The following is a 27,035-nucleotide window of genomic DNA, read 5'->3' as shown; positions in this document are numbered from 1 at the left end:
TACAAATATCACCCTTTTCGTTTATTTTTTACAAAAAAAAAAATTTGAACTCCTCAAAATACCCTTAATAGAATAAATATTTATTTACTATTTTATTAAAAAAAAATCAAAATCTCTATTTATAAAAAAAAACCTTAACTTTTTATAAAGAAATTTTTTAATTTAATTTTTTTTGTATATAGAATAGAAAATAAAAAATTATTTCATTTAGGGTATTTATGAGATTTCAAATTATTTTTTTGTAAAAAATAAACGAAAAGGGTGTTATTTGTAATATAACATTTTTTAGGGGATGTATTTGTCATTTATATTAAACTGGAAAGATATGTCTGATATTTCTAGAAATAGAGGGGATAAATCTCGCATTTCGATTAAATACAAGGGATACTCTTGATATTTTCCCTTTATTTTATAATTGTTCTTGATGCCTTGTTCTGCAATACATCTATTAAAAAATAATAATAATAAAAAAAATCAGAGAAAATGCCATTTTACGATACGTCGTTTATTTCGTAGTCTATGGAACGACACGACACGAAGAGAGTAATTTTACGAAAATTAAACATTAATCGTTTTATCATTTCCATTACTTTGAAAAATCACCACCGTTTTCATTTTCTTCAAATTCCCGTCGCCGTCGATCGAAAGTTTTCCGCGAAGGTCTGAGAGTCGTCGCGATTTCTTCTTCCTCTCTTCTTTTAGGGTTCAAGCTCTAACTCTGTGTGTACTTTTTGCTGATGTTTAGGTCAAACTTTGGGTATCAAAAATGACAAAATCGGCGATAGATGTTCCTCCCAAGGGCGGGTTTAGCTTCGATCTGTGTAGAAGGAATGCTATGCTTTCGGAGAAAGGTGTTCGAGCTCCTTCGTACAGGAAGACCGGTACGACCATTGTTGGTCTCGTTTTTCAGGTAAAAACACTTTTTTCCGCTCATTCGCTCAGTATTCATATCTGAATTGAAATTTTGTGGCATCGGATTGGGAATCACAACCGAGATTAGTTGGCCTTTTTAGCTGTTGTTTGACCTAAAATTCTCGTTTAGTTTTCAATTATTTGTATTGTGGAAGAGAAGGATTGGGAATCAATCTGTAATGGATAAGAATAATTGACAATGCTGTTACGATTTCGAAATGCACAACATTTCATTAGTTGTAATAACTCTTGATTCTCTGCCATTTTGCTCGTTCGTGTATATGTAAGTTTTAACCTCTCAGCCAAAATTTTGAGGAAGAATTAGGGTTTATGTGGTGAGCAAATGATTTTGTGCCAGGATGGTGTGGTTGTCGGATATAAAATAAGTTTAGAGTAACACAGATAAGTTTAATTGTAATAACTCTTGATTCTCGTCAATTTAGGAAGTAACGGTGACAGAGATAGGGTTTTAGATGCCAAACCATTATCCGGTGAATTCCACTCATTTGTGTGTATGCAAGTTGTAACTTCTCGGCTAAAATTTTGATAAAGAATTAGGGTTTATGTGGTGAGAAAATGAATTTTTTTTTTCTCAGGATGGTGTGATTCTCGGAGCAGATACACGGGCGACGGAAGGGCCTATTGTTTGCGATAAGAACTGCGAAAAAATTCATTACATGGCGCCAAACATTTACTGCTGCGGAGCCGGAACCGCCGCTGATACAGAGGCCGTAACAGGTAATTTTGTTAAATGATTGCGTCGCTCTCGTGGGTTAATTTTTTAAAGGTGATTTTTGTCGTTTTTTTTTTTTTAGATATGGTCAGCTCACAGTTGCAACTTCATCGCTATCACACTGGTCGAGAATCGAGAGTTATTACGGCCTTGACTCTACTCAAGAAACACCTTTTCAAGTTGAGTAAATTGCTATTAACCTTTTTTTTTTTGTTTCACTTTTTTTTTTATCGTCGAAGATATTGTTCTAATTAATTATATACAATATCGTGTTTAGCTATCAAGGCCATGTCTCTGCTGCTTTGGTGCTTGGTGGTGTTGATGTCACCGGACCCCATTTGCATACCGTGCGTTTTACTTTTTTCTTTCTTTTCATATACTTTTTTTTTTTTTTTTACATTCGCAAATGCTAATGCGATTTTACGTCTTATCTTATGGTAATGTTTTTTTTTACAGATATATCCTCATGGGTCGACTGACACATTGCCATTTGCTACGATGGGTTCGGGCTCTCTCGCTGCAATGGCAATTTTCGAGTCCAAATACAAAGAAGGCCTAACTGTAAGTAAACCTTATTTTCTCAAGCTATATATACAAATGTTTCATCTTGTATGAGCATATATTTACACTCTCTTCTTCCATTTGTTTCAGAGAGATGAAGGAGTGAAAATCGTAACGGAAGCCATATGCTCTGGAATATTTAATGACTTGGGCAGTGGAAGCAACGTGGATGTCTGTGTGATAACCAAGGTATTTTTTTTTTAATCTGTAAAACAAGCGTCGAATTTGATGATTTTAGACTTCACTTCTCGTATCGTATGTTTGTTGTCTCAGGGACACAAGGAGTACCTGAGGAATCATTTATCTCCGAACCCACGTACTTACGTTAGTCCCAAAGACTATTCGTTCACAAAGAAGACCGGTTAGTAAACACATTCTAATTTCTCGACTTATCATAATATATGCTAAAAAGAGACTAATCGATTGCTTTGTTAAAATCTTGTTACAGAGGTTCTTTTGACGAAGATTACTCCGTTGAAGGACAGTGTGGAAGTAATTGAAGTAGGAGATGCGATGGAAGAGTGAAATTTTGACTGGATATTGTCGAGTTTAATGCCAACTTCATTTTAGTTGGATATTTGCGTAGATCTCCGTTTTCGTGCAGAAAATCTCTTGTTAAACTTTCTAATGCAGGCTTTGGATCATGTGAATCATGTGGGTGGTAAAAAGTTATGTTTGATGGTTTCACCGTCTGAACTGTGGGAAAAATTTTCTCCCCTTGTTTTGGGGATTAATGATAATTGTTTGCATGTTGAAACACCTTATGAGTCGTTACTTCTGATGATTAATTATTATTTTTTAATTAGGACCAATTATTAAAATGCCATGATTTTTCGCTGGTTAGAAAGTTTATTCTATTACCTCTTTCTCTGATGTTTTGGTATTACAATCAAATGCTGGCAAAAAAATTAATTTCTATCAAAGTTTGCCGGAAATTTGAAATTTTGGTGGATTTTTTTTTTTTTTTTTATTAATGATATTTTCGGCGATAACCCAGTCATCTGCCGCTACGCTATCGTCTGTCTTTTTTTTTCAGAACTGTCAATCTGAAACCTTGAAGCTCAATGTTTTTCATTTACATGGATTTCTCTTAAATTTACAATATTAATATTACTTAGTCGTTTGCTATGATTACAACAACGGTGGTAAACTAGTAATTAGTTTAATGGGGTGGATTGAGTTGAAATGTAGCACGCAATACTCCAATTTTATTGGATTGATATTATAATCATATAATAATGAGATAACTAGGTATCTGGCATATTAATGTATGGTTATCAATAATGATAATAATGAACATGTTAGGAATCCCGTATTCGATTGGTTGAGCACAATAATCTTATATTTTTGTGTCCAACGTAAATTTGATAATAATATAAAAGTGAGAATGATGATAAAGATTTTTTTTTATTTGAAAATAAACTATTTTTCAATTTATCTATCAAGGTTGCTTTGGTAATCATAATACCAAGTAGTGATTTTTTTTTTTTTTTTAACTATTGCATACCGAGAATCTGATTAGTATTCTTACCCTCAACTTTGTCAAAATTATATAAAAGCTAAAAAAAAAAAAAAAATAGAGTTAAAGCCAATTTTCACAACCGTAATATAAAATATATACCATGAGATTTTTTTACATCCTACTATAAAATCGTCTGAAACCTCTTATTATTTTTGTCGGAACGTTGGTTGGCACGGAGCAAATAGATGAGATGTCAATAACACGCACATTCTCTTAGCCACCACGTTAATTTGTAGTGAAATGTGAAATATTTTGTGAGAGCCTAGATTGATGGGATATATATTGCCTTTTCAAATAGGACTTTTCAATGTCTGTTTGTGTAGAGCGTATCTTATGAAGCCACCATTGTTTCTAAAGCTGATTAAAATAGATTCCAAATGAAATGGAAAAAATTATCAAGACATATAGAGTGGATGGGCAGGGAGTCCTTTGGGGCAAAATGGTCATAGCAAAAAGCCAAAGACAATGGGACAACTACCATTTCAAATTTCCTTACCTTCCACTTTTTTTTTTTTTTTTGGGCAAAGTTTTCAAAACATGTGTCATTATTTATTCACGATATCTATTTGGCTATCATTGTCATATGTGCTTGTTTGATTTGTATCAATCAAGATCTGCTATGTCTTGTAGTAATTCATAAATTCAAAGAAAAGAGCAATATTATGTAGCTAGGTTTGTGTAAATTTAGTCTCTATCAAACTCTTCATGTGTTATTTTATTCCTTTTTCTTTTTTGTTAGTGTGAAAACTGTAAATAGAAAAAGCTGTGAAACGATAGTTAGATACAGGTGAAGAAAAAAACAACAAAGAGGTATACAAACGTTTAACGTAAAGCTCAAACGGATTTTGAGCAAGTTGTGACGTGTCACGATTAGAGTTAGGGTTCTATTGTGAGACTGTTAAAAATTTGTCACTTGAGCTTGGAGAGTTATTGAGCTACGTTGTCTGTAATGTTTGTATATTCGTGTATTTGTATACAAGTGGTTATTTTGAGCGTACGTGGGTATTTCTTGGGAGTTTAAGACTGTGTGTACTTTTATTTATGGGATGATCATGTGTACTTTATTAGTATACGTGACCTCTTATTTGTGATATAAATAATCCCAATAAATTATAATGCAAGTGATCTACTGTGATTGTTGGAGCATAATTGGGAACATTTATAATTGTCTATATCTCTAATTGAAAGAGAGTTTTTTTTTCGTAATGATTGTGCTATATATATATTATATATCTACAAGTTAGACATATTGCATGAAACATAGTACATAGTACCAGTATCCCCGATAATAATAATGTTCAAGTTGTATGGTAAGGTCGTTGTCAACATTGACTCTCTCTCTCTCTCTCTCTCTCTCTCTCTCTCTCTCTCTCTCTCTGCGCCAAGGATTTGTCATCAGTTTTGTGTGCGTTGCGTATGAAATATGTTTTTATGATCGATATTTGGTTATTACGTATACATAGCCATATATAGGAAGTCTCAAGCTTCGAATTTGTCAACGTATATATAGATGGAATGATGATTTGTTTACGTGACCTCTTATATAATATTTGACAAGAAATTGTTGAATTGATCCCGTAGAATAGGGAACTTATTTTCGGTCCCATAATAAACTTTCTAAATAAGGAATTTAAGCACTTAATTTGCAATATTTGAAAAGTCATCATTTAAGTGAACCTGAACATGATTTATGATGGTCCGTCAAAGTACATATATATATTTATATATCTCCTACCAGGAGACATACATTAAGCATTAATTAGTGCAAACATATATAAGCTTAACACAACATATGAACCATGTGTTTTTCCTTCCAATCATTTCTTTTTTTTTTCTTTCATAGGTGAAGAGAAGTGTCAACATCTGAATAATCATCCAAGTTATTATACGTTCTACTACTACTCACTGATGAACCCGTGGATCCAATGTAATTCACATACATAGGACCGGCCTCACCGCCTTGAAACCCACCTTGCTTGCCCTGCAAGTTAGGTTGAAGATAGATAGAGCTTTGGTGATGATGATGATGAGAAGCTGAAGAAGCCCTAGAAGTATGATGATGATGATGAGGAAGGAGAGACTCGGAGTGGAAGAACAATCCCGTCGGCCGCGAGTTGATATTAGTATTAGTCCTCTCGCTCGGCTCGGAGAATAGCCTTAGAATCTCCTTCTCTTTCCTCATCTCTTTTGCTCTTTGCAATTGCCTAAACCTCTCTTGAAGCAAGGCGATAGAAGAACTACGGCGATGGGCAGTGCTATCACACCCTTTTGTGGCCATTGTTGTATTAAGTATTCAAACCCTAGTATATAATGAAATATGAGAGGCTTGTTGTGACCTTTTTCCATCCCACGTTTCTATTTATAGGAGGTGTGAATATACAAGTTTTTTGAAAAAAATAATTTGGCGTAAAGTGGTAGATTTTGATGATGTAAACTAAGAAGGGTGAGAGAGAGATAGAGAGAGAGATCACAAAGTCCAAGGAGAGGCAAAGTTTGGTGAGAAAGATTTGGAGAGTTGAGTTGGGGTTTGGTGGGATGTGAGAGAGAGAGAGAGAGGCCATGCAGAGAAAATGGTGAAGAAGTGAGTCCAAAAAAATGTTGTGGAATTTAGCTTTTGGAGAGGCTTTTCAAAGAGGAATATAGTGGATGGGTGATATTGTGTCGTCTTGTCTTTAAAGAGCTGCTTTGGCTTTGGAGAAGATGTTGTTATTCTTGTTGTTGTTGTTGTTGCCTCTTTTGTTGAAGACTTTTTGGTGGGTTATATCTTGTTATTACTTTGACCTTTAGATTATTCTCTTTTCCAATTTAGTGGACGTGGGAAAGAAAAGAAAATGAAAAGGTGTGACAAGCAACCCTAATATTATATTATTGGTAAGCTTATTCAAATTTCGAACTCAAAGTTCACGTAGGATTGACATACTTTACACACAAGAAAAAAGCATACATCTAATTTTTTTTTTTTTTTGAAGTATTTCATTCTTGTGATAATATTATAAATTAGCTATAATAAATATTACAAATGCAATATATGTGAACTCACGCGTATTGGTGTGTATAGCTTGTTATTACTTTGACCTTTAGATTATTATCTTTTTTTTCCAATTTAGGGGACGTGAGAAAGAAAAGAAAATGAAAAGGTGTGTGACAAGAAACCCTAATATTATATTATTAACAAGCTTATTCAAATTTTGAACTCAACGTTCATGTACAATGGACATTTTTTTTACCCTGAGTTAATTTACTCAAAGCTCATTCAATTCTTGAAAGAAAAAAAAAATTATATACTTTTATTGAAGCATCACATGTACATATTGACAAGAGATTGATCAACATGACTGAATTGAGTGAAGTATGTTTTGCATGTGAAATGGATACCAAAATTAGATAGGATTTGAATTTGATTTATTTGAATTTAACTCTTTGGAGTTTTATAGAGAGGAGAGAAAGAAGAGTACCATAAGCTAAGGCAAAATCCTAATTGCTTCTCTCAATGTCCTTCCATAGAGAGAGGCTAATCAAGACTTACACACACATATTCTTCCCTCTCTTTTCTTCATCTCAACTTTCTGTTTTGTCATCAAGCCATTGGACATGTTGAATATTGATATATTATAATTTTCAATTGGAGCCTCTTGTTTGGCTACACATAAAGCCACAACCCAACTAATTTGGATATAATTTTTTTTAATTAATTTTTATCAAATTTTTCGAAAGGTCAAAAGGAACAAACCACTTTATTATTACATGTATAAATAGAGGGCCTATAATATATGCGTAGGTTGTTTATATATAGATACATGGCACAAATATTTATTGGTAATGGCGTAATATCTGGCAACAATATCAAGGTGGCCAAGCAGAAAAACATTCTCTCAAATACGTAATCCCAAGATTGTGAAGCACAATGTAAAGTAAAGATAACAGTATGATAAGTACAACTTTATGGGGCTTTTGATTGGTATTACATTTTTTTAAAAGATACTCTGGTACTAGTGGGGTATTTCCCTTGCAGATAAATATTAAAATAGTAAAAGAGTAGATAAAAAAAATAAAAAAAAATAATAAATAATAAAAAAAATAAAAATAAAATAAAATTAAAGAAACTGGTTCGGCATCAAGGGGTTTTTTTTTTTTTTTTTTTTTAATCCTGGCTAACAAGCGTGCAAGTTGATTAGTTGATAATTTGATATAGAGTAGCCTAATGAATTAAATTAATCATTGTTGATGGCACTTTCTGCTCTACCTTTTTTTCTCCCATATGTTCTGCTAATTCTATTTATAATCCATTAAAGTGGGCCTCAACTTGAATTATAAGAGATAAATTTTTTTCTTCTTCTTGGAATTGTTCTTTGAGCCTAAACACAACTCATCTATATCAACAATAATTTGGACTGATTTTTTTTTTAAGTGGATAGAATAATCAAAATATTTAAATGCAGAAGATACAAACGCATATGACCGTGACACCAAATTATTCCGTAAATAAAAAAGAAAATTTACAAAGAATATTGATATATAGTGTATATTCTAGATCCAAATGGATCGATTCAAATAGAAATAAAATGTATTAATCAATTACATAAGGATGGTTAACATTTTGATTTCCTTAATAAACATAGAATATTTCTGAAAGCGTAAATATTATACGTACACTGTAAATCAAATTGCCTAGTAATTTAGGTTTAAAATGTTGTGTTATCAACTGCAAATTCAATCGAGTATTAATTAGGTTTAAAATGTGGTATTATATACCTTATAAATATAAACTCAAATTATTTTTTTTTCTCTTTGACTTCTTCAACGCTCACCAAGTCTGCAAAACCAACTTTTTTCCTCAAAGCTTCAGTCAATCCAACTGCATCAACAAATCCCTCTCCGATCACTTCTATTCGGCTTTTGTTTTCGTCAGTAAAACCCGCTGATATAACACCTAAAAAACGTCGTAAAAATGGAAATATAAGATAGCAGAATAATTATGTATACCTACAATATCTCTCAATCATTGTCTTCATTGCCATGGACTTATTTGGTGATCAAATCATAATAAATAAATTATGCATATATTTTTTATGAAGTGATCAACTTAGATTAAGATAAACTACCATCTCTTAAAAATGCAATCTGCAAGGCCTTGGACTGGTATTTCTTGGATTTCATAGCCACATCAATCACCACTTTTTGCTGCAAAAAAAAAAATTAAAAAGTGAAAATTAAATAAATAATTAGAACGAACGAAACGCCTCTCGAAACAAACGTCGAAATCGTTCAAAATTAAGGAAAATTTGACTGAACATGTTTGGTTACTTAGGCATGAAGATACAATTGATGAAGTTTCATAAGAACAAAAAATATCAAAGAGATATGAGTTCAACCATACCTTCATTTCTTTCTTCTTCTTTTTTTCTTCTTCCGGTAAACGATGGATATATTTGATTTAAACCCTAACAATCCAAGTCCTTATATATAAATGAAAATTCTAAACATCGCAAGCAATGCATCGTGTAAGCACGACCAATAACACTCTTCAAGTAAGATCAACACGTGATCAATATTTCTTAAGGAATATAAGGTCATGATCCACTTTTCATGGGTTCAACGCGTTACGTACATATATATAATGTACATACATATATATGACCTGTTCTATATTGTAGTATACATGTATATAGCAGGTATCGTATTTCGCTTGTTCTGTTACAGATTACCGACTTACAAGTCAACTATTTATTTATTAAAAGTCAAGTCCAGCCAATATTTAATGCAAACATCAACACTCTTTGCTAAATTAAGGGAAGAAAAAAAATAAAGCACAGCTACGTAGATAACATGTTTGTATTCACTAAATATATACATACATATATATATATATATATATATATATAGTTGATGCTGCTCGAATGAGAAAGTATATAATGTTTATTAAAAAAAACACTCTGGTCTGTGGTCGGATCTCTCAGATGTCAAGAAATAACATGTAAAACATCTAAAAGTCTGCGATTATTCATTTTTTATTCATGTTGCTATATATAATAGAAAAACTACGATTATACGCGTACATGTAATACATCAAGAAGTCTGCGATTATTCATTTTTTATTCATGTTGCTATATATAATAGAAAAAGTACGATTATACGCGTACAACTGGAAAGATTCTAGGCGTGTCAAATAAAGAAAAAATGGTAACATCTAATATTTCTCAAAAAATTAATACAATAATAGAGAAATAAAAATTTGTTGAAATGAAACTCCTCGGACAAAGATCAGGATATCTGCGCTGGCTCACGTCAATAACACGGCTCCATGAGTTTAGTTACTACGCACACGCGAGTTTAGTAAAATAAAACAAGTTGTGTACTAAAACTATCGACAAGAACGATACATAGATCCGAAGTGTTAATACGATCAGTCGCTTGAGAGTGTTTGGCAGAAATGATCTTCTCGGTTAGAGAAAGATCGGAGAATTCTCATTAGTCGGAAAATGTGTACATTGTGAGCTTAAATAGCTCAAATAACTAACATAACGACTACAACGACACGTGTCTACGCTATTCTAATCGAGACTAACTAAAACTACACCGTTTTAGTCTCTAATATGCCCCCTCTAAGCGGACGATAAATGTCATACAAGGACAACTTGCACATAAAACTCTTCAAAAGTGGCGCCGGAAGTGGCTTGGTCAGTAAGTCAGAGAGTTTTTGACGAGTTCGAACCAGAAGCAACTTAAAAGCACCAGATTGCAGATGCCGAACAAAATGGCAATCAACTTCGATGTGCTTAGTGCGCTGATGAAACGCCTGATTATCATAGAAAAGCATAGCCTTCGTCGATTCCGTGATTCCCAAGTCAACCAGTAATAATTGTAGCCAAACCAGTTCGCTTGAAGCCGTTGCAAGTGCTCGATACTCAGCCTCAGCTGATGATCTAGACACAGTGGTTTGCTTCTTTGATTTCCATGAGATCAAGGATTCACCTAGGAACACACAAAACCCCGAGATCGATAGTCTCGAGTCATGGCATGTGCCCCAATCAGCATCAGAGAAAGCCTTGAGCTGTAGATCAGAATTAGTCGGGCTGAGCCTTGATGTAACGAAGCGAATGGTGAGTTGCCTTTAAGTGATCACAAGGGGCAACAATGAACTAACTCAGAGTGGTAACACAAAAAGTGATATCCATACGCGTGATGGTCAGATACAACAACTTGCCGATAATAAGCTTCCGATAATGAGATGGATCACTAGGCAAAGTGCCATCAGTAGAGTTGAGAGTGAGTCTTGAATTCATCGGACATTCAAGAAATCAATCTTTCAGCAACTGCAGTGCATACTTACGTTGAGAGATCACAATTCCTTTCGATGACCGAGCAATCTCAAGGCCCAAAAAAAACTTCAAATCTTCAAGATCTTTCAGTTTGAATCAAGGATTTAAATGTCGTTTTCGATGCCGTTTCGAGCCTCCTAAGGAAAATCGACACGCCGACGGAAAACCGAGCGAAAAAATGTGGAAAATGGCAAATGAAATACCGTTTTCGATGGAAAACTGACGTGCCAATTTATACCGAATGGAAATAATGTTGCATAATATATTTAAAATATATACATATATACATACATATATTTTTCAATTTTTAAACTTGCAAATTGTTATATGATTTTTAGACTTAATACATAGTATGTATAATTTTAATAAGTAAACAAAAATATTTATTTCCATTTTAATTTTTCAGACCCATAGATAACTTTTTTATTTCATTTTTTATACATTTTAAAAATCTATTTTTTATTTTTGTCTTAATTAAAATAGAATAGATATACTAAAATTGAAAATACAGTGCTCTTGTCACATTTAGTATATGTTACTGTTTACTCTCCACAACGGAGTTTTGCTGAGGCGATTCGACATACGAGAACTGATGGACAATACCTATCTTGGCAAAGAATTCTACAAATACTAGTTCTCTAGCATTGTCTGATCGAAACTATTTGATAACTTTCTCAAACTGAGTCTAAACCATTGCAGTATTTCTAGGTATCAGGATATGCACATAAGCTTTGGTCATCATCATGAAAATCCAACAAAAGCGTGAATAGTCATCCACTAAAGTGAGAAAAAATATGTGGCCTGAGTGAGATTGAACATGATATGGTTCACATACATCACAATGCAGTAAATCAATGGTGTTTTCAGATAGTCTATTAGATGATAGAGATGGTAAACGTCTTTGCTTGGCCAATGGACAAACACTGCAAGGACAATCTTTAGTAATAGAAGAGTAATTCAAAATCTTCTTCAATGGCTCCAACTTCTTGAAATAAAAGTGTCTCAATCTATCATGCCATAGTTGAGAAGATGTCTGGTTGACTTGTGCCTATTGATAGCTTGATAGAGAGAATGAGATTCAGAGAGAATAGAAGAATTCTCATTAACCAACTCTGAACGAATTACAGAGTTTATATAGTAGTTATCAGTTACAACTGATTATCAAAGTACAATTACAGCTATGCCCTTATGCTATTCTATTATTCCCCCTCAATTTGAGCGTCTCCAAATTCTCGACCCTGAGCCTTGATCGCCAGTCAACGAACTGACTGCTTGTAACAGCCTTTGTCAAGACATCAGCAACTTGAGCATGAGCAGGAACATGTCTAACGTCAACTTCCTTGCGTGACACCTTTTCCCGGACGAAAAACAAGTCAAGCTCAATGTGCTTGGTGCGAGCATGCAAAACAGGGTTGGCCGAGATAAGGACAGTGCTCAGATTGTCACACCACACAACAGGAGTACGAGTCAGAGGCAGACGAATCTCAGACAGCAGAGACTTCAACCAAGTCAGTTCAGCGACAGTGACAGCCAAGCTACGATATTCAACTTCAGTGCTTGACCTTGACACAGTTGGCTGCTTCTTCGAGTGCCAAGAAACGAGATTATCCACAAGAAAAATACAGACCCCTGATGTAGAACGTCCATCATCAGGATCATTTCCCCAATCAGCATCACAAGAGGCTGTTAAGTTCAGGTCAGTGCATCGACGGAGATGAAGACCACTCTTGACAGTGCCTTTTAGATACCGAAGTATCCTCTTGACAGCCTTCCAATGTTCTTCAGTCGGAGCCTGCATAAACTGACACACCTTGTTGACAGAGTATGAGAGCTCAGGACGTGTGATCGTGACATACTGAAGAGCCCCCACAGTACTCCGGTAAGCCTGAGGATTTTCAAGAAGGCGACCACCATGCTTGGAGAGTCTGTGATTACTGATCATTGGTGTGTGCATGCTCTTTGCAGTGAACATGTTGGTTTTCTTGAGTAGGTCCGTGATGTACTTGGACTGAGTAAGCAACAAACCCTCTTGAGTTTCAGTGACTTGAATGCCAAGGAAGAAGTCCAGCTCGCCTAAGTCCTTGAGAGCAAAGGACTTGTGGAGAGCCTGAATAAGAGCTTGAACTTCTTCAGCACTTGTGCCTGTGATCAAAATATCATCAACATACACTAAGACATAGAGAGCCGAAGACTTAGTGTGTTTGATGAATAGAGATTTGTCAGACTTGGCACTTTCAAAACCAAGAGAACGAAGTGCTGCATAGAGAGTTTCAAACCAAGCACGTGAGGCTTGTTTAAGGCCATATAAAGCCTTGTGCAGCTTACACACTTTGTGTTCCAAACCAGGTACTTCAAAGCCAAGTGGCTGATGCATATACACTTCCTCGGTAAGAATGCCATTCAAAAAGGCATTATTAATGTCAAGCTGAGCTATACGCCACCCTTTTGAGAGAGCAAGAGTGAGAATAATGCGTATGGTGGCCGGCTTGATAACTGGACTAAATGTCTCATTGAAATCAAAACCTGCAGTTTGATTAAACCATTTTGCCACCAGTCGAGCTTTAAGCTTGTTGAGGGAACCATCAGCATGTTCTTTAACACGATACACCCACTTACAGCCAATGACACTCCTGTCAGAGGGAACATAAACAAGAGACCAGGTCTTGTTGAGCATTAGAGCCTTATATTCCTCATGCATGGCTGTGGACCAGCCAGTATCAGCCAGAGCCTCAACCACAGTGTCAGGCTCATGAACAGCAGCCAAAAGGACTCTGTGTTTGTGAATACCTGCCTTTGCCCTGGTGCACATTGGGTGAGCATTGACAGGAGGAGCAATAGCTTGCTGAGGCCGCAGAACCTCCAAGTCAGTACCAGGTGGTGAATGTGCAGATGAGTGTGAGCTAGGGGTAGCTGGAGAACTCTAGTCTGTGACTGAAGTGCTGGAAGTAGGGTGAGGAGTTCTGACATCAGAGGAGCCAACTGGTGGAGAGGCAGCAACTGGAGGCCTTGGAATTAGAGCAGGAGGTAAGGAATTGTCTTGAGCATGAGACTGATCTGCAGAGTTTGAAAGAAGTAGCTGTGTGTATGGAAAATTACTCTCATCAAACAAGACATTCCTCGAGATGAAGATCTTGCCAGTAGAGTCAAGACACTTGTAACCTCTGTGATTATAACTGTAACCAAGGAAGACACACATCTTTGACCTGAAATCTAACTTGTGAGCATTGAACGGTCTCAGGTTTGGAAAACAGGCACAACCAAAACTCATGAGAGAACTATAGTCTGGCTTGGCTTTAAACAAGACCTCCAATGGTGACTTAAGTTTGAGAACAGGTGTTGGCAACCTGTTTATCAGAAACACTGCAGTTCTGAAAGCCTCATCCCAATAAGCAAGTGACATCTGTGCACGAGCTAGTAAAGTCAAACCAGTCTCAACTATGTGCCTATGTTTCCTCTCAGCCAAACCATTCTGCTGATGAGAATGAGGACATGACACCCTGTGTTCAATGCCTTGTTCAGTAAGGTAGCTAGTGAATGCTCTAAATTCACCACCCCAGTCTGACTGAATAGCTTTGATCTTAGTGCCTAACTGCAGTTCAACACGTGCTTTGAAGTGTAGAAAAGTAGCAAATGCTTCACCCTTGTTATGCAGCATATAGATCCAGGTAAACCTGGAAAAATGATCCACGAAATGAATGTAATACCGGTATCCACTGGCAGAACAGGCTGGCGATGGACCCCATAGATCCGTGTGAACAAGTTGTAATGGATGAGTGTACTGAGTCGTACTAAGGGGATACGGAAGATTATGAATTTTGCCAATGCTGCAGGAAGTACAAAATTCAAAGCTTTCTTTATTCAAAGTAGGAGACAGTTTGTTACAACTAGCCAGGACAGACTTTACAATGGGAAATGCAGGATGACCAAGACGATCATGCAAAAGAGAGAGAACTCTGGCAGAGTCCTGATCTGTAGATCCTGAATTCGGTGCAGAAGTCTGAGCTGCTGTGTTGACATGGCACTTGAGAGCTGTTGAGGAAAGCACTTGTTGAGCAGGACTGAGATCCCTGAGCAGTTTGGTTGCCTCAGTAGGAAAGCAGTAGAGACCATTGATGACTCGTCCCTCAAGAAGAATAGCCTGTGTTCTCAGATCCTTGACAAAACACACAGTCGGATGAAACTCAAAAAACACTTGATTATCCATAGTAAATTTGGACACACTAAGCAGATTCTTAGTTATGTCTGGCACATGTAGTATATTATCCAGTTTCAACAGCTTAGTTTGGCCTCGAGACATGAAATTTGAATGTCCAGTAATAGATATAGAGAGAGGTGTACCATTACCAACAAAAACCTTGTCTGAGCCTGTGTACTGATTCTGATTGACCACATTTGAGGCTGATGGCGTAATATGAGCAGATGCACCAGAATCAGGATACCACATCGGATCATAGATCACCTCAGAAGTGGCTAGATAGGTTTGTGGCCAAGGAAACTGGGAATTGGAGGCTTCAGTACCAGTATAGAGAGCTTGAGGAGCCGGATATTGACCAAAAGTGTTCTGATGTGGTTGAGAATGACCAGCATACACCGAAGGAGATTGAGATTGACCAAAGTACACCTGAGGCACCTGAGATTGGCTCGGCAGTGAAATTCCACGACCAATGCCAGGTGTTTGTGAAAAGTCCTGTACATTTCCGGTGAAGTTTTGATCAAATCTGTACCAGCAACGCATAGCTAGATGACCTAGCCGGCCACAGAGCTGACATTGAGGACGATTTGAGCTATTGTTGCTGAAACCACGGCCACGACCATGAGATTGACTCCGACCACCTCGATAACCACCACGAGTGTTACTGTTGCCAGGGAACTGTTGAATCTGAGTCGATTGAGACTGAGATCGTTGCTGAGAGGATTGAATTGTTGCTGCATTCGCTGAGTGCTTGTTAGAATCAAGATTGCTGTTGTGTTTGGCGACTCGACGCTCTTGAGCTAAGAGGAGTGCTTCAACCTCAGAGACATAGTAAGGTTCCATTCGAGTCTCAACAGACGTGACGAAGGAATCATATTCTGAACTGAGGCCTTCAAAGATCGCATCAATGTGAGCGGAAGCGGAAATTTCTTCACCAATGGAGCCAAGCAGATCGACGATGTTCTTGATCTTCAACAAGTAATCATTCATTGACAGATTTGCTTTGGTTGTTGCAGACAACTGACTCCGGAGCTGCTTGATTCGAGCTTTCGTCGTCACTGTGAAGTACTGCTCCAATTTTGACCAGATCTTGCTTGATTCATCACATCCTATCATCCTCGTGAGAAGATTTTCGGACATCGACGAAAGAAGCCAAGAAAGAAGAAGCTGATCTTGTTGCTCCCAATCCACGAACTCCGGATTGACTTTTCCAAGAGCTTTGTCTGTGTCTGAAAGAAATTCGACAGGTTTCGATGCGTTTTTGATAAAGTGCATCAGACGATGACCTTTGATTGCTGCGAGAACTTGATGACTCCATAGCAGGAAATTTTCGTTGGTGAGCTTTACTGACAAAGAATGCGTGAAGACGACCGGTCCAGATCGTGAAATCGAAGAAGAGGAAGCTCCGATTGTCGCCGGTGAGGAATTCTCCATTGCCGACGCATCGTGCTCTGATACCATGATAGCTTGATAGAGAGAATGAGATTCAGAGAGAATAGAAGAATTCTCATTAACCAATTCTGAACGAATTACAGAGTTTATATAGTAGTTATCAGTTACAACTGATTATCAAAGTACAATTACAGCTATGCCCTTAGGATATTCTATTACCTATGAACACCACATTCCCTCTATGATGTATAGGTCATGTTTCTTCTCATCATTGCCAATCGTTTTCTTTAGCAGTGTATCCTGAATCGTGAAATCAACATATGTGAATGTGACATACAATACATCTTTCAGGATCAGTTCATTACTTAGGGCTATCACCAAATTGGCTCACAGGAATAACAACATGATTTGACACTGTCACAATCGCACCAATAATAGGCTTGAGATCAAGAAATAGAAAGCTATGAGCACATATGTGCTTTGAAGCTCCATAATCCATAATCCACAATGTATTTGCATCAGAGTTGGAGCTGGAGAACATGGTCATTAGCTGGTTACACTGAACAAACAACCGTGAAGTCGTCAGTTGGCCATGATCTTTAGGCTTCATAGGCTGCTCTTTGACTTTAGTGCAGTTAGCTTGACTCTTAAGCTTCTTGTGTCCAGGATGATATCTATGAAGATTGTAGCACTTGTCCATGGTGTAACCTAGAATTTTGCAGTGTGCACAGACAAGCTTAACCTTCTCTTTCTTAAGTACCTTCTTCTGCATGTCATCCTTCACTACCATGGCCATGGTGCTGTTTTTCTCTGCAATGCTTTGCTCATTTCCTATACTTCTTTGCTTCTCTTCTTGAGTCATCAAGGCAAAGACCTTATTGATCGCCAGGATCGTATCCATCAGCAGCATCTAACTCTTTATTCCGGCAAAAGAGTCGTTAAATCCCATTATGAAGCTTATGACGTACTCTTTCTGGAAGAAATCGTTCATTCTCTTTACTCCTCCACATTTGAAAGTTCCACAGGTGCAATTTGGGCAAAAATTGTTCAGTTCCACATTCCAATTGATCTCTGATTTTGAGATAAATTCGTTAACTTGCGTTTCAACTGTAAAATTCTCAAGATTGTTCGATGGTTGGAACCCCTCATTCGAATCGTTCCAGATCTCTGCCGCTGATTCACCAAACAAGATGCTCGATGAGATTTCCTTTGAAACCGAGTTCATAAGCCAAGATATGACTACATGATTGTGCGTCTCCATGAATTCAACAACCGAGGGTCAGATCCATCAGGTTCATGACAGATCCGTCAAGAAAACCTGATTTGTTCTTTACCGACAACACAATCAACATCGAGCAATTCCACGAGGTATGGTTATCACCATTCAGCAATTGAGATACAAGTACTGTACCTGGATTGTTTTGAGTGATGAAGATAGTACACGCTCAGTAGATCGTCAATTACTGACCTTCGTGAAGCTCCAAACGTCGAATTCTCCATCGATGTGTTGCTCTATTCGTCCATTTCAGAATCAGCGAAAACCCGAGTATCGTCGAAGACTGGAATTCAGTACTGGCAAAGCTTCAAAATTCTCAACAATGGCGGAATTTGAGCTCTGATAGCATAATATGATCAGTCGCTTGAGAGTGTTTGGAAGAGTTGATCTTCTCGGTTAGAGAAAGATCAGAGAATTCTCATTAGTCGGAAAATGTGTACATCGTGAGCTTAAATAGCTCAAGTAACTAACATAACGACTACAACCAATAATCAACGGACACGTGTCTACGCTATTCTAATCGAGACTAACTAAAACTACATCATTTTAGTCTCTAATAAGTGTCAATAAATAAAGCAAGGAGTAATACTCATATGTCAAAGTTATTTCCCTTTATCTGAGGAAAAAAAGTTATTTATCTTTTTTATGAGTGATCTTCAACATGAACATGATCTCTCTATATAGAGCTTTTCTGGGCTCATTATATATATTTATATATATATATATATATATATATATATATATATATACACACGGTTGGAAAAATTTGGTGTTAATGTATATATTTAATACTATATAAATTGGCTTAATTTTTTTGCAAGTGTTCGAGTGGGATACTCACATGCCAAAACGGATGGATTTAACTAGATTATTATTCTTAGTAGCGAGAGGTGTAAAAGTTGTTTATTATTAATTTTTCAAAATCAAAGATAAGATAAATAAATAAAAAAGAATGATCAAAATGTGCTAAAAGAATCACAAATTCGTGAAGGAAAATAGAAAAATCAAAGTCCTACATAAGTGGACAAATTTAAAGTGGGATGAGTTTAGTCAAAACCATCTTCTGGTTTTTGCTCTCACGTTGTCAAAAACGCCGTTTGCACGAAAAGTCGCAGAAATTTTTCATATTTTTTCTCTCAATGGTTGATCTGCAAGCTGATTTTAATAATTATTTCTTTGAATTTCTAAGCTGAATGTAAGTACCAGCGATCATTGATGCATAGTAATTTCAAGTGTTTGTAAGGTTGAAGAAATCTAACATTTCAAACTGGGTATGATGTTTCAATTAGTGGTCATTGACTATCAACTTTCTATGCCTCTTAAAAATCTAATTTATATCAGTAGATTTCATCGATTAGTTGTGTTTCATTTTGTATTTTGTTTCCTCAGAAAACTGCAAATTGGAAAAAAGGTTTGCAAGTTATCACATATCAAAAGACCCCCAACTGATCAAAAGAGATTGTTGGAATATTCTTAAAATGTTAGCCTCTCAATCGGAAAATTAATTATGTAACATGTTTAGTGATTGTAGACCTTTTTAAAGAAATCATGTTAGACTCGGTGAATTTTATCACCCCAAAATTTTAATTTAAGGGCAACCCACTTAGGAGATGGGATGTGTCGTTTTCTCTGATGTTGTTATATGGGATTCTCTTTGAATACTTCTCTAAAGAAGTTTGGGCCAAATTAGTCAGAAAGTCGCAAATAACAAACATTAGCCCAAAGAAGGCCCATAAGAGCAAAGGCTATGCTCATTGTTGGCCCAACTGAAAAATTCCACAAACACCTCCCATGGAATATATTACCATCTGTCACTATCTTTCTTTAAAAAATTAAAATTAATTTTTTTTTTTATCAACGTCCTACATAAATAATACCCTTTCAAATACGTCAATTCATCCACCACAGTCCACACCATATGACAGGCCAAATTTGAAATCCTTTACAATCTTTTTGAAGCACATGTTGTGGGACCAATCATTTTTTCAGGTTATGGTCTCCAACACAAATATCCACACCCGCCAAAAAAAAAAAAAGTTGTTAATAACACAAGCAAAAATGTTCTGTTGGAAACAATGAAGTATTTGAAATAGTTTGTGTTTTATGATGTAATGTGTCAAAAAATATGATTTATGATGACTTGGCTTGGCTTTGTAATATTTATGTGTGTGTGTGTGTGCTTGTCTGTGTTTGTCCCCACAGTTATCCCATTTGCCAAAACCTCATCCTTTGTCTCATAATTGAATCTCACCACAAGTTGTTTTAGGGTTTATCCATTTGTTGCATAAATGACCTATAATTATTTTTGTTATTCCATTTCATTTATTTTCTCCTCTTCCCATAGACCTAGACATGTTGTTTCATAATTTAGTAATTCGTTGAAAAAAAAAAGTATCACGTACAAGACCCCACAGAGTTCGTTATAATGATGTGACGTTTAGGGTTAACAATTTTCGACCGTTTAATTAGGGTTTCAACTATTAACTACTAACTTACGTACTATTGTTGCCCATTCATATACTCTACTAACAAGTCAAATAGTGTCAAATTAATAAATCTATTTCTAATGGATTGTAACAATTGCTGCAAAATATGTATTGAATAGTACTAATGTTCCTAGCAAAGGGAAAAAGGCCAAGATTAAAGTACGTGACAATCTAATGGATAGAAGGTATTGGTGATTGTTTGGATAAAATTATACTATATATCAATTCCATTATTGATTGAAAGAGCGCTTCAAGTACACACTTTGTCCAAAGGTGTCAAATAAAATTTCAATAATTTTATGTTCTTTTTTGTTCTGTTTTATTTATTTATTATTATATACTACTGAATTAATTTTCAGAGACATGTCCATGGTGTCAAATAAAATTCAACAATTTTATGTTGTTTTTTGCTCTTATTTTTAGTTATTATTATTTATTATTTACAACAGAATTAATCTTCAGATACATGTCCATGGTAACTTTTTATTCCTTTTTTGTTCTGTTTTTTATTTATTATTATTGAATTAAGCTTTTAGTAAATGTTATAATCTCGTCTCATGGTGGGAAGAATAAAACTAAAAGAATAGAGGGTAAAAAAAAATTATTCACTTGGTAATAGCTATATATTAAATATGTAACTTAATAGAGTGAACAAACGCTAGGAATTTGGTCATCGGTCTAATTTAATAAAATTTAATTCAGTCATCAATAGTGCAGCTAATAAAGATAAAAACTCATTTACATATCAACAAAGTGAGTTCCCACTTCCTGAGGGAAACAGCAGACTATAGGACTTTATATTGACCACTTAAATTTGAACCATGCAAAGCAAAATATTGTATGACTTCATAATGACGATAATAAAGTTATATTAGGTTGGTGATGGTCTTAATTAAAACATACAAAAAAATAAATAAATAACATAAAGGGTCTCATAATAATTAGGACCCCTATTCTAGATATAATAACCACAATAAAGCTTCGTACTTGACCATCACATTTTGAGACATACATGCTTATATATGGAGTGTACTTATCCTCACAATTAACAATAATAAGCAGAAAAAGTTAAAAAAAAAAAAAAAAAAAAAAATTGATTATTGGTGAACTTGAATGTTTTTTTTTAAACCCAAGATATTATTTGGTCTCTTTTTCAGGAAAAAAATGTATCAGGTGTTTGATTAGTAGACAATTTGAAGATTTTTCTTTTCCTATTCTGTATACACCCTTAAATTTAGATGTTGATTCACATGTGACATTTTGGGCTATATATATAAATACAAGGAATGAAATTTATAGCTTGTGATGTCAAGAAAAACATAAAAGCATTGTGGAAAAAATATGCTGTATGGCATCAATGATGACATTGGATGCCAGACAGATAGACAAATCAATGTGTTTTGTAGAAAAGGAAACTATATACAGACTCGTTCAGGTTTAATTTTGTTATTATTATTTTTCTTCTTTCTTTTTGAACTATGGTTTTTTTTTCAACAAGAACCATATGTTGCTCGGAAAGATATCAATGATTAGGTGAAGTCATGTGAAGCAGCTAAGCAATGAAAAAGATAAATAAAAAATAAAAAAGGTAACTTGAATTCAAGGAAAAGTGCAAATAAACACTATGCAATATACTATAAAATGAAAGTCCCATACAACTTGGAAAGCTAGTTGGGGTTTTGATTAGAACTAGCTTTTTAGTCACATAACAAATATATATTTGGCTCACATTTTTTTCATATCAAAGCTTCTTTATATATATTTGGCTCATATTTTTTCATAGCAAAACTTATTTATATATCAAAACGCTTTCTACCACAATCCCCGCCCTATTTGGACTTCATACACACTAAAAAGTCAATACTCCAATCAAAACTAGACTCCTTTTTATCATGAAATGAAATACATCTTGATATGTTTGGTTTGTAAATATAATAGATAATAGTGGAATATAGCTTGTTTTTTTGTGTATTCATAGTATGCCCTAGTTGGGTTTAGCTGTGTATATCCTTGCAAATTTGCAATCAAAACTTAAGTTGCGGAAGAAAAAAAATAATTAAAAATCAATATGAGGATAACATCATAATGATAACTACGCTTTCCCTATGAAAAGGGTTAGTGCAACATCATGCGTTTTTGCTCACCCATATACAATGACACCACAACCATATATACATATATATACATATATTATATATGAATTTCATTTGAAGTTCTTATCAGAGGCACTACGTACACCGTTTTGTTTTCATGTTTAACCACCACAATTATTTAAGCCCTCCAATTGGAACTAATATTCTAAAAGTTTATTGAATTACACGAAAAATTTGGTTTTAAATAATACAAATATTAGCATTAAGTAATTGATTCCCTTCTCGTAAAATTTGAAAACCATCCGCATCTTTCCAATTTGAACAAAATACCATTAGTGCTCAATACTTCACATTTTTCTCCTTATTCTAATATTTTTTTTTTCTTCTCAATTTCATCCGTCCATATATCTTGTTTTTTATAACTTAAGTCTAATAACCATATTCAAATTCATTTCCAATCAAAACTTGGTTTTAAATAGGTTCATTTGTGCATGGGTCTTGGTTTTAAGGATTTGACATATTGGTCCCTATTTTGTTTCAGATAACCGTCATTTGAACTTTAAAAACTTGACACTACACGTAATACTTTTTGTTATTTATTTAATTGCTCGAGGGAATGACCCAGTTAAAAACTTCATAAAAATTGGTGTTTACCGCAATTTAAAAAAAATATATATATATAAATAAAATAAATTTAAATAAAAATTAGAAAAACTTATTTTGTAAATATTTATTATGAAAATCTATCGATTTTCTGAAAAATCTTTGTAAACCCTTGCGGTAAAAGGTATACTCATAAAATTTGAGTCTCGACACGGTCACGATAAACGGTATCTCAAACTTTGTTTAAAACCATATAGAAGACTATTTGACTGATTTTCCAATGTGGGCAAATCTGTTCTGAATTTTAAACTAACCCATATGTAATCTTAAACCATCAACATCAAAATAACAATAATATAGAGCAAACAAGAATATGAAATTTAAAGGCTTTGTCCACTTGATTTAGTGGATAAGCTCATGGTAAAGCATTGCAGATTGTTGTATTTTAAATAATATATAGATTAGTATTAAACAACGCTTTGAAATGGCTGCTTTGTAGTAGGGTATACTTCATCGACATGACAGCCATGAAGCTTTTCCCTTAATATTTTAAGGTGTATTATTGGATTATAAGCAACAAGTTTGGTGTTATCAGCTAATTTGTTTATATTCTTGTTAATTATCTGCTAAATTGATTCCCATGTTCTTTCCATAGAAGAGGAAGAAAATAAAAGGAGATTGCATATATATATATTAATAAAAATTTAATAGCGTATATTTCCTTTTATATGTGTCCTTTGCCTTTGGCATATAAACTTTATTAATACGTCTTGATCCTTTTGACCTACCAATAATTGGAAACCACTAATTTTTTGAATTGAAACAATGACTTTCTCAAATTAATTATTAAACATTTAAACACAAATTACAAGATATAATCTCCAAATGTCAATATTGCGTTTTCTAGATATTAAACTATCATTTTCTTGTAGAGGTCATTTCTAAGGCAAATGTCTTGCCACCTAAACTAAGTTCTTGGGGCGGTATTTTTTTTATAATTAGTGATAATATAATGGTTAAATTACTTATAATATGATAGATTATTAGAAGACTTTCTCAAGTCATTAGTGGGCAAAAAAAATTGGCTACCTCTTTATTTATGACACTAATGCACGGTCTATTTAGTTGTATTTCTCTCTCAATATATATATATATATATATATATATATGAATCCGTAAGAAGAAAGAAAAGAAAAGGTAAATGACATGTAGATTAATCTCCATTTTTTAGAATTTATTCTGTGTAATGCTTTTTTAAAAAGAGGAATTTAACTATATTATCTTCGTGAAGATATTTAGAACCGAAAATTCATCCACTCATACAAACACCATTATAATTATATATATATATATATATATATATATATATAATTAAATTATATGGGCACTAGTACCAAGTACTAACCTTCAAGAAGACATATATTAATAATATATAAATAAATAAAATAAAAGTTTTTATTATATCAACTTATCAGCAGGTATCACAAGATCAAAGTGCTATGTGGTCTAAATTGTTGTTTCTTGATTTTCACATGTCAAAGTCTTAAGGAACTTGATCTAAACTCTAAAGGGAGTCAAAGAAATATATATCCAAAAATGAAATCTAATAAAATAAAAACAAAAACAAAACAGAAAGCCCTATTCTTACTCAACAATCATTCCGGATATATCCAATGATAAAAGTTTACTTTTAATGAGTCGAAATTTATTTAATAATTATTTACAAGTTAAATCAAATTATATATCCTTTAATCTCTCCCCCTAGGATCTTCATTGATACGTTGACCGGGAAACTCGCCTTTATCTAGCCGGTCGAACCGGTCACTCTCTATTTATACCAATTACCCTTTTTTTCCTCTATATTAGTTATTAATTTCCTCATAAAAATTCACCAAAAAAGGATATATAGATATAGACTATATGTAATGAGATTATGAGAAATAACCATTTATAGAAGAAGAAGAAAATTAACACGGTCCTTTTTATATTAGTATGTTATTTAAGTGAATTACTGCCTCTCTTCGAAAAAAAAAATTATCTCCAAATAGAGAACGTGTTTAAAATAGTCTCCATAGAAATAGAATAGTATATCAAAACAAAATTTGAATTAAGTTCAAAAGAAATCTCCAACAACAACATAAGGTTGACTTTGTTTACGAGTCCTCAAACAAATATATGTACTTACTCAAATCCAAATGCCATATTATATAACAAAACATTTTCTTTAAAAAAAATATTGCGGTTTCTTTCATTTTTTTATTATTTTTTGAGGGATTACTTTATACATCTTAGCCTTTGTTTTCGTGAAGTTTTTCCTTTCCGTTTTATTTTTGGTTTGGAAGTACAATCTTATTAATAGCAAAACTCCGAAACTCACGTGTTGATAGTATTTTTCAAGAATCCATTTAACACACAAACAAGCCAACATTGAACAAAATAAATAGGCATTGGACTTTGGCGCTCAAATGCAATAATATATGAATGACATATGGGTATTTGAGCAAGAGAATTACCCTACGAGATAGCCGAAGGGCCAATATATAGTTCATCTAGTAAACATATAATAACAGTGTTTGGTTCGGATTAAAAAGTCATGTTTTTGTTTTTAGAAAAAACTAAACTGCTTATTTTACAAAAAACTTCAAAAGCGATTTTATATTTTGTACATGAGATGGAAAAACTAGGATTCTTAGCTTTTCGAAAAAGTGTTTTAAGTTTGGTGTATAAATTACTGTAATATCCTCATACAAAATATTATTCATATATATGTATATAAATAAGCATATTATTAATTATTAAGAACATGTTTATTTTAGTCTTTTTACTATAATATATTTATTTTATCAAACGCTAAATCAGTTTTTGTAACCAGCAACAACTGTTTTATAAACAGTTTACCAAACACCTTGTCAGTTTTTGAAAAAAACTGAATCTAAAAACATTTTTTTTAAAAAAACAAAGCTATGCCAAATGGGGCCAATATATGTGTATAGATTATTGTATAATACATAGCTTTTTTTCGTTCTTTATGAATATTTTTTCAGGTATGTATACATGATAGGTAAGTATATGTGGTAGATGATATAGTATGTGTGCACCACATACACAAACTACACACTAGCTCCAAAGAAAATAAAAGATGGACCCCACAATTACCAACGCTACAAATTTGGGACCCATTTTGAAGCAAGTTGCCTTGTCATCATGCTTAATGATCAAAACACAAAATTGTATTTATTTTGTGTGTGTGTGTTTTTGCATATATGAAGGTTCATAAGCTAAGTTGTGTGTTTGTATATAACTATAACTATAGATGTGAGCTAGAGCTCCACATGCACGAGTGCTTCTTTATTTGTAGATTAACTTATAGAGTCAAATAATATATTAATGTATTTAAATATATTTTTGTAAGTTTAAAGACGATGATTGTCATATATATAATCAGTCGTAATACACAAAAAGTAGTATACCCATAAAAGTAAAAAAGACAGCAGAAAAAAAGACTTGGATTACAAAACTTAAACTCAAAAGGAAAATTCAAAACTCTTTTAAAAAAGAAGATGAAAAATAGATTACTTGTCACAATAACACAACCAAATAAAAAAAAAATAGTGTAATATAAACACTTAGCTATTGTTGAAAAAAAATAGTGTTATAATAAATATATCTTGTTCCCATTACTAGCTACTTTGCTTAATCATTCCCATTCAAATTCACCTTGTGCAAATGTTGTAAGGCTATATATAAATCTAATGTTTTAAGCCTAGATATATAAATCATATTGTACAAGTACTCACAAATTATAACATAAGAAAATAGATTTATCGGCGACAGGTAGGGAATTTGAGAAGCTGTTGTGTGATGTTGATGATTCAAAATTTCAAATGTTAGCTTTTTTAGTGTTTTAGTTTCATCTGATGTTTTTTCTTTGGTTGTATTTTATAGT

At 34.0% G+C, this 27,035-nt stretch overlaps 4 protein-coding genes across 4 annotated transcripts; 1 reads left to right on the top strand and 3 right to left on the bottom strand.

Annotated features, from left to right (window-relative positions):
- The first annotated feature begins 518 nt into the window (after positions 1 to 518).
- On the top strand, positions 519 to 2,965 carry LOC149398698 (proteasome subunit beta type-7-A). Its single transcript, XM_089615735.1, has 9 exons — positions 519 to 660; positions 746 to 910; positions 1,509 to 1,650; positions 1,728 to 1,824; positions 1,923 to 1,992; positions 2,102 to 2,206; positions 2,297 to 2,395; positions 2,480 to 2,567; positions 2,655 to 2,965. The coding sequence occupies exons 1-9, from the start codon at positions 520 to 522 to the stop codon at positions 2,729 to 2,731; spliced, it is 984 nt and encodes a 327-aa protein (XP_089471861.1). The 5' UTR covers position 519; the 3' UTR covers positions 2,732 to 2,965.
- A 2,462-nt stretch (positions 2,966 to 5,427) lies between these two features.
- On the bottom strand, positions 5,428 to 6,055 carry LOC149398697 (uncharacterized). The gene has a single exon (XM_089615955.1). The coding sequence runs from the start codon at positions 6,004 to 6,006 to the stop codon at positions 5,566 to 5,568; it is 441 nt and encodes a 146-aa protein (XP_089472081.1). The 5' UTR covers positions 6,007 to 6,055; the 3' UTR covers positions 5,428 to 5,565.
- A 2,197-nt stretch (positions 6,056 to 8,252) lies between these two features.
- Positions 8,253 to 9,135, bottom strand: LOC149398696 (heavy metal-associated isoprenylated plant protein 46-like). The gene is made up of 3 exons (XM_089616010.1): positions 9,106 to 9,135; positions 8,831 to 8,909; positions 8,253 to 8,658 (listed from the first exon to the last, which is right to left on the bottom strand). Exons 1-3 carry the CDS (start codon positions 9,109 to 9,111, stop codon positions 8,501 to 8,503), a joined length of 243 nt encoding a protein of 80 aa, XP_089472136.1. The 5' UTR covers positions 9,112 to 9,135; the 3' UTR covers positions 8,253 to 8,500.
- An 8,406-nt stretch (positions 9,136 to 17,541) lies between these two features.
- LOC149398695 (uncharacterized) lies at positions 17,542 to 17,892 on the bottom strand. Its single transcript, XM_089614642.1, has one exon. It carries the CDS (start codon positions 17,890 to 17,892, stop codon positions 17,542 to 17,544), a length of 351 nt encoding a protein of 116 aa, XP_089470768.1.
- Between the last annotated feature and the right edge of the window lie 9,143 nt (positions 17,893 to 27,035).

This window comes from Urtica dioica, chromosome 5, assembly GCF_054948205.1.
Source record: "Urtica dioica subsp. dioica isolate 48M chromosome 5, U.dioica_male_clone48M_v1_H2, whole genome shotgun sequence".
NCBI lineage: Eukaryota > Viridiplantae > Streptophyta > Magnoliopsida > Rosales > Urticaceae > Urtica > Urtica dioica.
The sequence above is the reverse complement of the archived record's forward strand: the minus strand, read 5'-3'. Positions and strand labels throughout refer to the sequence as shown.